At 48.5% G+C, this 14,961-nt stretch overlaps 2 protein-coding genes across 5 annotated transcripts in view; both read left to right on the forward strand.

Annotated features, from left to right (window-relative positions):
• Positions 1 to 14,961, forward strand: part of tmem229b (transmembrane protein 229B) — a 50,893-nt gene that overhangs the window by 20,521 nt on the left and 15,411 nt on the right. The gene's annotated exons all lie outside the window — the stretch shown is intronic.
• mta1 (metastasis associated 1) overlaps positions 1 to 14,961 on the forward strand; it is a 30,754-nt gene that overhangs the window by 12,859 nt on the left and 2,934 nt on the right. For 3 of the 4 annotated variants that reach the window (XM_076023175.1, XM_076023178.1, XM_076023176.1), the window contains 11 exons: positions 4,438 to 4,564; positions 5,873 to 5,936; positions 6,762 to 6,879; positions 9,228 to 9,330; positions 9,958 to 10,057; positions 10,831 to 11,019; positions 12,031 to 12,105; positions 12,379 to 12,437; positions 12,582 to 12,766; positions 13,286 to 13,437; positions 14,659 to 14,848. In XM_076023175.1, coding sequence (XP_075879290.1) covers positions 4,438 to 4,564; positions 5,873 to 5,936; positions 6,762 to 6,879; positions 9,228 to 9,330; positions 9,958 to 10,057; positions 10,831 to 11,019; positions 12,031 to 12,105; positions 12,379 to 12,437; positions 12,582 to 12,766; positions 13,286 to 13,437; positions 14,659 to 14,848 — 1,362 coding nt within the window. Of the gene's footprint in view, positions 1 to 621; positions 776 to 887; positions 963 to 4,437; positions 4,565 to 5,872; positions 5,937 to 6,761; positions 6,880 to 9,227; positions 9,331 to 9,957; positions 10,058 to 10,830; positions 11,020 to 12,030; positions 12,106 to 12,378; positions 12,438 to 12,581; positions 12,767 to 13,285; positions 13,438 to 14,658; positions 14,849 to 14,961 lie in introns of those variants that run through there. The other variant, XM_076023179.1, reaches the window with a different exon arrangement.

The following is a 14,961-nucleotide window of genomic DNA, read 5'->3' on the forward strand; positions in this document are numbered from 1 at the left end:
GTGCGTGCGTGCGTGCGTGCGTGTGTGCGTGCGGTGAGTCATTGATCAAATATTTTTCTTGCAGAAATCTCGAGCGCTCCCTCAACGGGGGCCTCCGACTCCGGCTTTAGTCCCTCCCCCAACGTGCTCGGCAGCCTCCTGAGTAGTCGGGTCGGCCGGACTCAGGCATCTTGCCCCCTCCCCTCCCCCCCCTTCCTGCCCCTTCCAGACGTTTCAATTTTCCACACGGCCTTTTCACCTTTTTTCCCTTAACGAAACAAGATGACAATTTTTCCCCCTCATTTGGTGGCTTTTATTAAGTTTGCATGAGTGGATCAATGAGGCGGGAAGCGAGTGGCGGTGCGCGGGGACCGCTTCTCCATCTGGCTGCACCAACCGATGCGTCGGGATGTTGATAGGTCCTGCACAAAAGGGGACGGATTTCTCATTTGAATCGCGGACCGGAGAGCTTCACGTGAACGCTGGTTCCGTTTGGCTGGAATTCCCGGCGTCGAAGGAGTTTTGGAGATGAAACGTCGTGCCGGGCAGCTCGTAGTCACATCGTGATAATCTTATTTTGAAACCGTCAAATTGTTGTTTCAGGAATCGGAGACGTTTTGGCCTTGGTTTTTTTTCTCCTCTTGCAGACATTGACAGAAAAAATATTGAATCCCTTTTCCTCTGAAACAGAAAATGTGTTTGTCATCGTTTGCCAGTTAGCCTCATTTTGAAATGAACTCCAGTTTCCAGGTTACCGAGGAAAACAAGGTCGGGAAGAAAAAACAAAAGGCACAAGGTTTGGAGATGCGTTACGTGCCTTTTTTTTTTTTTTTTTTTTAACTTTCAGACACATGTCTTTAATACAGATGGCTGCTAATCAGATTTTTCCTCTCTGTTCCATTGTTAAGCCAAAAGCCCGGCCGAGCAAATATTGGACCCTGCGGCCGAGCGCGGCGCTCTCCAAAACACACAAACCGCTGCAGGTCTTTGTCATCCTCGTTTTCGCTTTAAAACGCTCCGCTAATCTCGACCGCGCGGCTTTAATGTCGCTGACGGCCGTGACAAAGGGAACAGTCGAATGGTGTCAACTAAAAGTAGTTCAACCCATGAAAAAAAGCCTAAACCACAACAACAAAAAAAAGTTAGTTTTGTCCCTGCAGACGCTTGAGCACTAGTCTCTGCCTCGTGTGTGTGTGTGTGTGTGTGTGTGTGTGTGTGTGTGTGTGTGTGTGTGTGTGTGTGTGTGTGTGTGTGTGTGTGTGTGTGTGTGTGTGTGTGTGTGTGTGTGTGTGTGTGTGTGTGTGTGCGCTTTGGCCTGCGGACATGAGCTCATTATACGGACGGTCTTGGTTAATATTCTGGCCAGTATCGATGAAACGCTTCTGCTTATTTATTAGTTTGATTTTTTTCTTATATAAATATCTTTGAGATCATAAAGGTGAAAAATTTTCAGACTCCAGACAGTAAATTATCCCCGAAACCCAACTGATCTCTTGAATTATTTAGCCCTCTGTTTACAGCCAGTGAAAGAAACAAAGAAAAAAAGAAAAAAGTGGCTTCAAGGAGGCCAGAACATAGACTTGGCTCGGGCCGTCGTCTATTACCATGGGGAGGTCTTACCGCCCTTTGTGACATCACAGGGGGCGGAAGGACAGAAGTACCGGTTTGACTTTTGCTCAATTTTGCACCGCTTTTGCTCAACTTAGTGAACTGTCGTCGTCGTTAAGTGCATTTTGCACAATACGGGGCTTTGACTGGGGAAGATGAAATGAATTTGTAATCCAGGATTACGCACACACAAACTCGCGCACACACACACATGCGCACAAACAGATGTGTGGTTTCACTGTAGACATATTATTGATTTTTGGGTTGTTGTTTTTTTGTCCACAAGGACTGTAAACATTCGCAGAGATGTGGCCCTCCTGTACGCACGCACGCACGCACGCACGCACACACACACACACACACACACTGACAGATGTGCAGTCAGTTTGTTAGGTTAATAACAGTCAGCTGTGCTCTCCTCACCCCGTCCACTCACCCCCAGGCTCTCCTCCTCCTTCCCTCCACCCCTCCACCGCCAGCGCCACCTCCCTGCTCTTGGCGTCCCGTCTGCCCCCGTAAGGCGACCCATTCATCAATAATTGATAATCGGCTGGGACAGGTGAGATGGAGAGGCAATTTGCGGAGAGTACGGTGCGGTTGCACTGCCGGGGAAGCGAGAGCTGGGCTGCGGGGAGCACGAGGGTCGGGGAGTTGAGTTGCTGCTCCCGGACTGCAGCCAGGAGCCGCTTCCATAGGGCCGGGCGACCGGTGAACCCACCACATAGTGTGTGTGTGTGTGTGTGTGTGTGTGTGTGTGTGTGTGTGTGTGTGTGTGTGTGTGTGTGTGTGTGTGTGTGCCTAGAGTGCACTGAGAGAGACACCTCAGAAAGCCGGTGGATATTTATACCTCCCCCCACCACCGCGTTGACTTCATTCACGAAATTCCATCTTTTTTTAACATCAACTTCATTCAAGAAATTTTGAATTTATTCACAAAATCTCGTCTTTTTTTTCACGTCAACTTGATTCACGATATTTCGTATCGACTTTTTTTCCCCACAAAATTTCAACTTAAAACTCTTTCACAGATGTGGCACCTTCAAAGTCCAGTGTGTCAAATTTGGCTTGATGTATGATTTTTATATTGAACATAGTGCCCATAAATTCATTGATAAAAGCGCGTACTCGCAATACAATGAAAGTAATTTGCTTCTCTTACCCTTTGAAGAGTTCTCATATATATTAGTGCATACATAAAGCAAAAAGGGTCTTGCTCCTAGTTGCGCCACCATTTAATGAAGCCCACCTGACAGTGCCCGCCCTGTAAACCGAACTCGCTGTCAGGCAGGCTGTCTTAACTACCGGGCTTCCTTAAAAATTCTACGAGCTGGACCTTTTACGTCCCACAGTGAGAGATTGAGCACCACCTGATGGTCAGAACACTTATTGCGACAAACAAAGTGTCTTCGTCGTTCATCTCCGTCCATCCAACCCACGTCTGTCCCGAACGAGCTCAGATGATGGAGTAAAATCGCAACAGAAAACCATTTGTGCAAAACAAGGAATGTTTTTGTCTTAGGAATTTTCCTGCGTTACTCCACGGCAGGAGTTGCGGTGCAGCGCTCCTCCACCACCTTCAACCTGATTCACTTTTGCTGCTTCGTTACCGACTTTTATGCTAATGCAGCCGCTCGGTTGGTTGGTCGGTCAGTCAGCCAGTCAGTCAGTCAGCCAGCGCCTCGTCAGGGAATCGTTACCGGCTCATAATGAGCTGCTCAGCTGGATCGCTGCTTAAACATAAATACAGCAAATAAGGACGGTGTCAAGTACGTGCACTAGCACGCACGTGCCCCCTCTATTTTTTTTAATTTATTTATTTATTTTTTAATCGCTTTGCTTCTGCGTGATGCACCTCCTCCTTTCCTTCTGCATTTAATCGTATTCTATCTTTTTATTTCTCTCTCTCTCTCTCTCTCTCTCTCGCTCGCTCGCTCGCTCGCTCTCTCTCCCCCTGGGTGCTGATATTGAGTCTGCAGGGTGCGGAGTGAGGGAGCGCCGGAGCACTTATTGATTTTGGCCGCACATCTCTCCTGCGTGAAAAAATCCCCTGATTGCTTTTGTTCTGCTGCCGGTCTCCCTCTCTCCGTCTCGCTTCCCCTAATGAAACTCCAAATGAATTGGAGCACGCACCGGCTGCTCTCTTTCTATCTATCTATCCATCTATTTATTTATTTATTTATTTCGTTCGTTCCCCCGCCATCCTCCACCCGCTGGCCTCGGCGGTCGCCGGACCGCTGCGTCTGCTTCTGGCTCCGTCTTTGTGTCTCCTCCTCCTCCTGACTCGTCTCGTCTCTCTCAGTACCGATGTGATGCTGCTGTTTTTTTTTTTTCTTTCCCCTGTTTCTCTCTTTGCTCCTCTCCGTCGATTTCGCCTCCTTTCTTTCATCTGCCCTCCTCGTTCTCGGTCTCTCTGTCCTCGTCCACACATGAGGTGCTGCTGTGCAGCGGTGGCGGCGATGAATCTATTCTTGTAGAGTGACTCAGACACATGAGTGACTCAGACGGGCTAATAGCACCCCGGCGCTCACTCCGTCCATTCATTCTCAGCCTGGTTCAGTTGATTCTGTTTGTTTTTTTTCCATTTTTTTTTCATTTGTTTTTGCTGCGAGGCAGAGTTGAGGCTTTTCGTTTGGTCTCAGTCGGGCCAGTTTGATCGAGTCGTCATCGAGCAGGTCGGGATTGAAAAGGGCTCCGTCTCCTCTCGCTAATAGATACGGATGTTGGCCTTCGGCCTCTAGAAACGAGTTCAATATGTATCAAACGTGCAGAAAAAAAAGACCCCAAAATGATCTTGTTTTATTCTGGCCCCTGACGCTTGACCTCCTGCCCTTCCGCCCTCGTCGCACCCAGGGGAGCTGGAGGAGGAGATGGAGAATCCGGAGATGGCCAACCTCTCTGAGAAACAGAAGCACCAGCTCCGACACAGAGAGCTCTTCCTGTCCCGCCAACTGGAGTCTTTACCCGCCACGCACATCAGGTACGCACACGCACACGCAAGCATACGCACACACACGCACACTTAATTCTGCTGCTAAACGGGACTCACTTGAGGCTCTGTTTTTTTTTTTTTGTTTGTTTGTTTGTTTTTACCTCCAGTACCAAACCTGTCTTGGAAATAAATCATCTGGATAAATAACATTTGAGCAAAAGTCCCAAAAGATGATTTAGGATGTGGGGTGTTTTGTTGCAACAGAACCTTATTTAAAAAAAAAAAACAACAACAAAAAAAATGTGTGTGCGCGCACACCAGGAGGGTGCCGTGCACTTCAGACACTCCTTGAGTATGTGTTGTGTGCACTCTGCGTGTTGTCTCGCTAATGAAGGCCTTTTCCTTTGAAACTTTTCACAGAGGGCTGAATCACCTCAACATTCGAACATCTGATCGAACTCTTTCTTTTAACACCACATTGTGAAGGGCCACTATATGGAAACTTGGTGCAAGGCTGCCTGACGCTTTAAGCTCAGGCTTTTCATATTTTTATGATATTTACAATATCGATGCGGTCGGCCTGCAAAAAAAAAGTAAGCGTTGGGGGGGAGGGGAGACTTTACCATACCGGCCGACGTTGTGAAATCTTGATGCGCACTCTCGGCTCCAAGAAAATAACCTTAAAAAAAAAATAAATCCATCACTCTGCGGAAGAAAAGGGAGAATAATAAATTTTCCAACTTTATCAAAGCCATTAATGTTTCAAGACGCAAGTGAACTGACTTCATCTCTCGGTGCTACGCCGACACTCCGTGTCAATGTTACATTAGCAGCTGAGGCTGTAAATAAATCTAGACGTGTGCAGCAGGAGGCCTCTGCGTTCTTTTCTTCTTCTTCTTTTCACTGGCATCTCCTGGCAAACCAGCCTAATCATTCCAGCATTACTACCTGACATTTCCAGACTGAGAGATGGCGGGAGCCAAACTGACATCTGCTGGGTTGCAATCGCCGCCACAAACCGTCTGCACATTCTTAATATTTTCTACCGCGCTGCCGGCGGCGTGCGGCAGCGTCTTAAGTTTGCCGAGTGGAGTAGGGGAGTGGGCGGGCGGGTGGGTGGGTGTGGCATCCTGTATGAGTAATGAGCTGGTAAAGCATTGGAATTCAGGCGGCAGTGGTTGAAGGGACAGATTGGAGCGCCGGCGCCGTCGGAGAGGCATCGGGCGGCCGGGAGACGCCCTTCGTCTGCCACTTTTTTGCGCAACCCGATATCTTCACGCGGACGGCCGCCGTCTTAACCGTTGCTCTTCTCCTCCTTCATCCTTCCTCCCTTCCTCCCTTCCTCCCCCCCTCCAGGGGGAAGTGCTGCGTGACGCTGCTGAATGAGACGGAAGCCCTGAAGTCCTACCTTGACAGAGACGTGAGTCCCCCCCCTCCACCCCCACCGAGCTGATGATATCATGCTGCTACTCTGAACTGTGATCAGCTGCGTTTGGTGTGTGTGTGTGTGTGTGTGTGTGTGTGTGTGTGTGTGTGTGTGTGTGTGTGTGTGTGTGTGTGTGTGTGTGTGTGAAAATCTTCAGAGTTAAGAGATTCTTGTTTCCAGATGAATTATTCAGCGTGTTGACCCAGAACGTTCTTTTCACATACAGTAATGAGGAGATGAGAGACTAGTGGAGGGAAAAGTGCACGCACACATGCACACTCTGGTGGCGTTGCAGCTGGGCGATTTTGGACGAATTTTATTCTCTGAAAACTTGATTTTTGATTTTTTTTTTTTTTTTTTTTTTTTTTTTTGGTAAAACTACAAATGACAACGGAATAAATCATTATTTTTTTTTTTTATCTAGAAAAATAGCAAACAAATTTCCCGACTGGGCATGAAGTGCAACTGAAAGATTAACATTTAATGTTTTAACATTTAATAATAAACATTTACAGTCTTATTGACCAAACAAAGATGAAGTTCCCTTATTTGTGAATAAAGTGAGAACTTAAGAACCAAACACAAATGAATCCCCCTGTGGATAAAGTGACAACCTTAACTGTCTGTCACCAAACATTACTTTAAACATAAAAGGTCTTTCTATCATCTTTAATAATTTTTTTTAACATTGTCCTGGCTCATAAATCCGATTTCGATTTAAAATCGATTAATCGCACCGTTCTAGATGGCGCCCGCTCTTTGGCCTCCTCTCTCTGCTTGTTGTGTTCCCTGTGATTCCATCCCTCTTTCATTTCCCAGGATGCCTTCTTCTACTCGCTGGTGTACGACCCCCAGCAGAAGACCCTGTTGGCCGATAAGGGCGAGATCCGCGTCGGGAACAAGTACCAGGCCGACATCACCGACCTCCTGAAAGAAGGTGAAGCATATGGAAACGCCTCCGGCCGGGCTTTTTGCACTTCAACGTTGTCTGCAGTTGTTTGTTTGTCGCTCTTATGTGAGCGCTGATGCAGGGATTGTGGGCCACTGTGGACTTCAGACAGTCAAAACACTTTATTGATCCGTCCGTCCGCCCGTCCGTCCCTCCCTCCGTTTTCTGCTCCTAATTCTGTCCTCGGGGTGGCCGTTGTGGGCGGAGCCTATCCCAGCTGTCTGAGGCTGAAGGCGGGGTTTACATCCTGGACACGTTGCCACATTCATCACAGGGACAAACAATCATCCTCTACCCTCTCACAGCTCCCGGTCCCGACGGGAGATTTTCTGCAAACACTCTCAAACTATGGCTGCGTTCAGACTGCAGGCGAATCTGATTCAAATCACATCCGATTCAGATTCAGGGCTGACTGTCCGCACTGTTTTTCAGCAAGTGTCCAAATGGGATCTGTCTCTGTTCAGACTGGGCCACGTTAGCACATTAGCTGTAGCGATGACTTCAGAGCGGAGGCGTGATGTCATATCATTGCGACAGCGGCAAAAACTAAATGTTGCGATCCACGCCCTGGAGCTTGGCTTGAATGGAGCTACAGTATCTCCCTACAGACGGATGAGCCAATGAGTTTCCTCATCGGTCCAGGGACTGCTGATTTCTACTTCTTCTGTCGCCTCCCTTACGTCACAGCTCCGCACCTGGAATGGCGCTCTCTGGTCTGGCTGCATTGGGTCTTGCGTCGCATACAGTGCCATCACAGACAGTCAAAACCCCATCGCTGTGTTTGGAGCTGCTCACACTGAGACGCATCCTTCCAAATGCCATTTGAAACTACCTACCAAAGTCTTGGAAAAATCACATTTTATGTGATTTGTGACTGTTCAGACTACAAAAGAGCCGTCTGGTTTCAATCTGGATGGGCTGAAAATCTGATTTTTGGCTGGCAGTCTGAACGCGCCCTATAAAACACATGAAATTCACAGAAACCCACAAAGGCGCAAAGCAACCATATCCGTGTTACTAAAGAAGAAACATGGAATGGTGACACGTAGAAGGCCCAACGTGGCGTCGAGCCCCCGGCGTTCCGGGGGAAACCACAAACAGAGGGCTAACTATGTTTCTGTTTATTCCCAACCCCATTAGCCTTTGCAAAGCAGCGACTGCTCTTCCTGGGGGTCGACATACTTTCAATTTTACAATATAAGCTTGACAATACAAACGTCACAGTAGAACACACCCATAGTACATCCATTCATAATGCACGGATGCTCCTCCATTTCTTTCAGTCCATAATCTATCGAAAATGTCACTGCCACAAGACTCTGAAACACTCCAAGAGTGTAGTAATAAGTGTTTGTAAGAAAGTAGTAATTAATTCAGTCACGTAACGTTGATCATTAATCACATTGAGCCGCTCCGCTGGAGTTTGGAATTTGGGCGACAACGAAGCGATACAAATAGTCGGCAAACAAAAATAAGATGCGTAAGCACAAAGTCTGAGCGAGTCAAACTGCGCTTGCTCGAGCGTCCGTCTCCAGCCGAACTCTGACATTCAGCAAGGGGGTAAAATCTACGTCCTCGGCCTCCCGGACTGCTTCCCGATTTCTGCGCTGGCATCACATGGGTCGCTGTGTTTGATGGTGAAAACGGTGGTGGCAGGAGCGAGTGCAGGTTCTCTTAAAGCGCCTTAAAGCTGCAAATGGTGATGCTAATTAGAAACAAAACTCTGAAATTCAGTTTTTTTTTGTTGTTGTTGTTTTTTTTAAACTGGGAACCAAAAATTAATTCAGGCAGCCTGCTCTGTTTCTTACCACCCCCAACCCTTTTTTCTGTTTTTAATGACTATTAAAATGTTCCAAACCAAGTATTTGTATGCCAGAGTTGGCCTTCAGGCTTTTGGACAGAATAAAATTCTTAGCGGGTGGATGGGAAAACAACCTCTGAAAATTGCAGTCGAACCGCCGGGGGGGACACCAGCCGCTCTCATTAAACATATTTTATTTAATTACTGGGATCGAAGCTCGGGCAGGTTTTTGTTTGCCGAGTGGCGGCAGCTCGATGGACCCCACGTGTTCAGTCCGTCTTCACTCAGCAGCAGCAGCAGCGCGGCCGGGTTTGCAGAAGACAACTGTGTTTGTGTGAAACTGTGGAGCATCTCGGGTGGGGAGGGTCGGCTAATGTGTGTGTGTGTGTGTGTGTGTGTGTGTGTGTGTGTGTGTGTGTGTGTGTGTGTGTGTGTGTGTGTGTGTGTGTGTGTGTGTGTGTGTGTGTGTGTGTGTGTGTGTGTGTGTGTGTGTGTGTGTGTGTGTGTGTGTGTGTGTGTGTGTGTGTGTGCGCAGACGAGCAGGATGATCGAGACTTGGAGAAACTGGAGGAGAAGGTGTGGGACCCCAGCAGCTCGCTGACGGAGAAACAGATCGACCAGTTCTTGGTTGTAGCTCGGTAAGTCGATGCGGGCGCAACTGAGGAAAAGGGGGGGGGGGGATCATCAAACAGCATCAGTTGCTTCGTCTCCATTACCCCTGGAAGTGCACAAAACCTAAATATCGCACACAAAAAAAAACTGGTAATGGAAACACCTAAACTTGGATAAACCTCTCGTATATCGTTGAAAGGTGGTTTTTCAGACGTATCGATACAGAGGAATATCGCAGAAGTGTCATGGAAACACTTTTATCGCATTTACACGTCACAGGACCACGTGACCAGTTCACTTCAAGTGAAAATGGAGGAGGAGGAGCCTTAATTTTTTTTTTTTTTTTCCCACAAGTCGTCAAAAAGAAAAATATAACAACTGTCTCCTGATGATAACAGCAGCAATATTCAATGGACACGGCTTCAAATCGCAATTGTACTCGGAATTTTAGAAATAAAACTTTTATGTGGCGAAAAATTGCAATGGGAACGCAGCTGCTGTGTCCGGCCAAGGTGGGAGACTCGGCTGAGCAGGTTCCTCCTCACATCTACGAGTGGATTAGCGGTTTTTCCTGCACGTTGACTCTCCCGCACAGGTATCAAAATGGTGTTCGAATGTACTTCCCCCGTCTGACGGTGTCTTTCGGCCCGCAGGTCCGTGGGAACGTTTGCCAGAGCCTTGGACTGCAGCAGCTCCGTGCGGCAGCCCAGCCTTCACATGAGCGCTGCAGCAGCCTCCAGGGACATCACCTTGGTAGGAGCTGTGTGTGTGTGTGTGTGTGTGTGTGTGTGTGTGTGTGTGTGTGTGTGTGTGTGTGTGTGTGTGTGTGTGTGTGTGTGTGTGTGTGTGTGTGTACTGCACCGGGTTGAACACGTGGAACGTGTACGTTTGTGTGACTGTTGAGCTCTGCGCCTGGGTATCTCTAACAAGCACTTGGCCCCCAGAAGTCTGGTGCAGTTCCAGTCTGCCCTAGATCTTATCTTCATATATTAAACATAGAGGAGAAGCCTTGGAGCTACACACAGAGACCCAGGCCACCAGCTCTGCTCAATAGATATGAGGCTTCACGTAAACCAGGCATGGGCAAACTATGGCCCGGGGCCCATATGCGGCCCGGTGAGCTTTTATATCCGGCCCGCCAAACTTGAAGACATTATATTAATAGTCAGTAAGTCATAAAATAGCTGTATTAAAACAGTGTTTTAATTGTCATTTCAATAAAGAGCGAAATAGCGTGCGACTTCAAAGACACATTTTTTTTTGTTCATTTTCAATTGACAGTAAAGACCCATGTTTTCCACATATCCCATGATAAGTTTTTCCTCCTATGGGGTGAGTCACCAAAACACTCCATCCATCTGCTCCTGCTCCGGCTCCCCCTCCTGTCAAATTTTAGAACCCATTGTGAGCCCACCGGTCAAAAAGTTTGCCCACCCCTGACGTAAACACACACAGACAACACAGCCAAAACAACGCGATGTAAGAAAACCCAGCAGCTAACGCGTCCGCCCGCGTCCTGCTCGCAGTTCCACGCCATGGACACGCTGCACGCCACCAGCTACGACATGACCCGGGCCATTGCGGCGCTGGTGCCTCAGGGCGGTCCCGTCCTCTGCAGGGACGAGATGGAGGAGTGGAGCGCGTCCGAGGCCAACCTGTTCGAGGAGGCGCTTGAGAAGTACGGCAAGGACTTCACCGACATCCAGCAGGACTTTGTGAGTAGGGGAACCAAAAAAAGCACAGCGCCCCCCTGTGTTTGCGTGTGAAAGCCAAGCATAAATTTGCATTGAGTTTCCAGCAATGAAAATTCATGATTTTTTTTTTTTGTGTTTTTTTGTCTGCATCATGGGAAAGAAAGAAGAGCACAACATTCTGCAGCTGCTGGGCCAGCCACCCACTGGCAGCATTTAAAGATGTGTACAGTGGGCACGCGGTGCAGCCCTAATTGCTGCCTCTGAGTGCCTAAACCACAGAATTAGAGTTTTGTGGTCGACATTTGGGCTACATTTAGGCATTTAGCCGATTGTATTTATATATATATATATATATACACACATACACATACACACACACACACACAAAACAGCCGTCAAGCACAATAGTAGTGTTGTGCGCTGGGACGGCGAGGGACCCCCACAGTGAAGAGTTCAGGGGAAAGGAAAAAAAAGAGAGCGGGAGAAAGAAATGCTAAAGCTAAGCACAATGAGCAATTATCCTGGAGAGACATTCCTGAGAAATGCGTGCGAGACGGCGAGCGAGTGGCAGGAGAAAGCCACCTTTTCTGCCGGCGCTGCTCGCTCGCTCTCCCCTGCGCCTTTCAGAACCTGAGAAGAATGGTGGCCGTTAATCTCTCACCGTGGGCGCCACTCTGACACCTGGTGGCGGGCCGACGCTGGTGCCGCTCGCTCCGGTTTCCACCCCGGTGTGTAACCAGGCCGTTCCTCGGTCCTGGGTGGGGCCTCGGTGACGGGGCACTTTTTCCTTTTTTTTTTTTTTTTTTCAACTTTCAAACTTCTCAGAGGGAACGTTGGAGGAGATCTTGAGCAGGTCGAACCAAAATGTGTGTGTTGAAAACAGTGTTGGAGGAGAACTGAGCTTTTCTTGTCATTAACCTGAAGACCCTTGTGTTTTAGTTTACTCAGACATGAATGGAAAGAGACACTCGCTGATGAAGCAGCTGAAGTAATTCAGATTTTTTTTTTTTTTTGTCCTCATTTATTTCCCAGTTGCCCTGGAAGTCCCTGACGAGTATCATCGAGTATTACTACATGTGGAAGACCACAGACAGATATGTACAGCAGGTAAAAACGCCTCCTTCGCCCCTCAGTCTGTCGACAGAAACTGAATAACATTTTTAATGTTCATCTTGTTACTCTTTCACAATTGCCGTTCTTTTGGCTCAAGAATCACTTCACAGACGTGTTTTACACACAGTGTTTAAAGTTACTTCACCTCCAAACACACTGACTGTGTTCGCCTGACAAACAGTTGCTTTTTAATTTTCGTTCTTGTCTACCGGAGTTTTTCTCATCACATCCTCTGACTCAACAACCCCTTCGCTGTCTCCGCTCCAGAAACGATTAAAAGCAGCTGAGGCGGAGAGCAAGTTGAAGCAGGTCTACATCCCCAACTAGTGAGTGCTTCAGGGTCCGCCTCCAAAGCTGGGACACCGGTCATGTTTAGTCGCTCTGGACCTTTCATCGTCGGATGAGAAGTGAACCCGCAGCCTTCTGCACTGACCTCTCTGTCTCTCTCTCTCGCTCTCTCTCTTCTCCAGTAACAAGCCCAACCCCAACCAGTTGAACAACAAGCCAGCTCTGGTCAACGGGGCGGCCAGCGCCACGGCGCTGGGACCCCCAGGACCACCGGGACCACCGGGACCACCGGGACCACCCGGACCCCCGGGACCCCCGGCACCGACGCAGACCCCCAGCCTCGGCAGAGCCTGTGAAAGCTGCTACTGTGAGTCGAGTTTGTCCAGCTCACCTGGTTTTTAGAGTTCAGTCTCAGGGAGATTGTAGCATATTTTAGCCCTCTGTTTGCATCCTCCAGCTAAAACACAGGGTTTTATTCTTCCTGGCTGGGTCAGTCGACCTTTGTGACTTCACAAAGTTTGATTCCCAGAAGCGTCTTGCTCGAACAGACTCTTTGCTGGAAACTTCCGCGTGTTTCTTTAAGGGGACCAAAACCAGGAAGTCTCAGAGGGGGAGGAGCCCAATACTCTGATGGTGGCATTGTCAGTAATCTTGGAGAGGCTACAGGAACTACAGGGAGAAATTTTCATGTGTTCTCTATAAAAAAAGAAAAGAAAAATTACATTATTACAGTAACCCAGTAACAATGCTGGCGTGGAAAGAGGACGTTGTGGCGCGCAGCGCAACTTCTATTCGCAGTCAAAGCAAAAGTCAGTCACGGCTGTGTTCACTCAGACTTTTGTCTTTCTCCTCTCCAACCCTTGTGCGATGGCGTCGTGTTTTGCAGCCAGCAGCTCCTACCAGTGGTACTCCTGGGGGCCTCCCAACATGCAGTGTCGCCTGTGCGCTTTGTGCTGGACCTACTGGAAGAAGTACGGCGGGCTGAAGATGCCCACCAGGCTGGACGGAGAGAGGCCCGGCCCCAACCGCGGCAGCATGGTGCGCACACACTCACACACACGCAGATGCTTCACACTGGCAGTCTGACCACGTCTGTGAAGGTTCTCAGTTATCCAGGTCATCTTGGAGTAGAAGGGTTAATAATGTTGGGTCGACTGGACAGGACGTTTTGCCTCTCATCCAAAAGGTAAAACGTCTTCAAGATCGTAAGACCCGTTCCAGTTGCCCCAACTTAACCCTTCTACTTTCAGTCTGGCGTTTTTCTGCGGTTATTTTTCTGTGATGAAATAATAAATTTGACTTTGTTGTCTGAAGACTGTTTGAGAAAAGCCGAGGCGAAGCGTTCAAGACATTTTCTGTTGTCAGAATGTCATTTTAATCAGGAAATGGCAGTCTTTCACTGATTTTTGAGCATCTGGTAAAAACTGATTTTTTTTTAGGCAGAAACCTGAAAATGCCTTGAAAATAAGTCGGCCAATCACAGCCGTCGCAGCCTGCCTGCCATAATGGCATTCCTGCTCTGAGGTGGCGCACACCAGGGCAACGGCGCAGGGTCTGCAGTCGCGCTGCCGTCACTCCGGCCCCGCTTTCTTCGCAGAAAAGTTTGCGCCGTCGCCGCCGCCGTCTCAGAGAGGAGCCAAAGGGTTAACAACTCCACCTCCCCCTTCAGACAGAGAGGCAACTTGATGCGAGTCAGTTGCCATGGCAACTTAGTCTGCAGCCCTAACCTGATTGGCAGCGGGTTCTCATCAATAAGCTTGGACTCCCTCTCAGTCTCCTCGCACTCGCACAGCCAGCCACGACGACATTTGATTTTCTATGCATTACGCCTCGGTCCCGATCATGAGTCAGCATTACCTGAAGCGGAGAGAAAAAAAAATACAGATTTTTTTTTTTTATAGGGCTGATTCAGCAGTGGTTGGAAATAAAATTACATATGCACATTTTAGGGATGCGCGAATACCAGCATTGGGGTTAAGTGCTCTACTCGAACTTGTGAAATATGTGCCGGTACTACAACACAAGTGCCTGTTGTATGTGGCAATTTTGTTAAACGTCTGTTTGTACTGCAGTAAAACTTGTGACTGGAGGAATGTTGTTGAAATAATAGAGCCGCTGTGGGAAAAAAAAAACTAAATCGAAGTAATTCTATAATGTTTAATAGCGCTATTAAATACTCTGAAATGCAAGTACTCGTTCTGTAAAAGAGTGGTAACGGTGCATGCCTAGTACATTCACAGTCTGTGTCCCTCCACGCAGAGCCCTCACGGCTTGCCCCTGCGACACAGCGGCAGCCCCAAGTTCGCCGTGAAGACGCGCCAAGCCTTCTACCTGCAGGCCACCGGCCTGACGCGACTGGCGCGCCGTGTCTGCCAGGACATGATCAAGTCTCCGTATCTGGCCCGGCACCCCTACCTCCCCGTCAACACCGCCGCCGTCAAGGCAGAATGTAAGCGTTTGGTCGCCCGTCCGTCCGTCCGTCCGTCCGTCAGCCTGCCTGCCTGCCTGCCTTGGCTGTACAACAACGAAACGGTTTTCATTTAAAAGTGATGCCTGGTTCTT

This window comes from Nelusetta ayraudi, unplaced genomic scaffold (assembly GCF_046127955.1).
Source record: "Nelusetta ayraudi isolate G7.1 ecotype Tasmania unplaced genomic scaffold, CSIRO-AGI_Nayr_v1 ptg000015l, whole genome shotgun sequence".
Classification (NCBI taxonomy): Eukaryota; Metazoa; Chordata; class Actinopteri; order Tetraodontiformes; family Monacanthidae; genus Nelusetta; species Nelusetta ayraudi.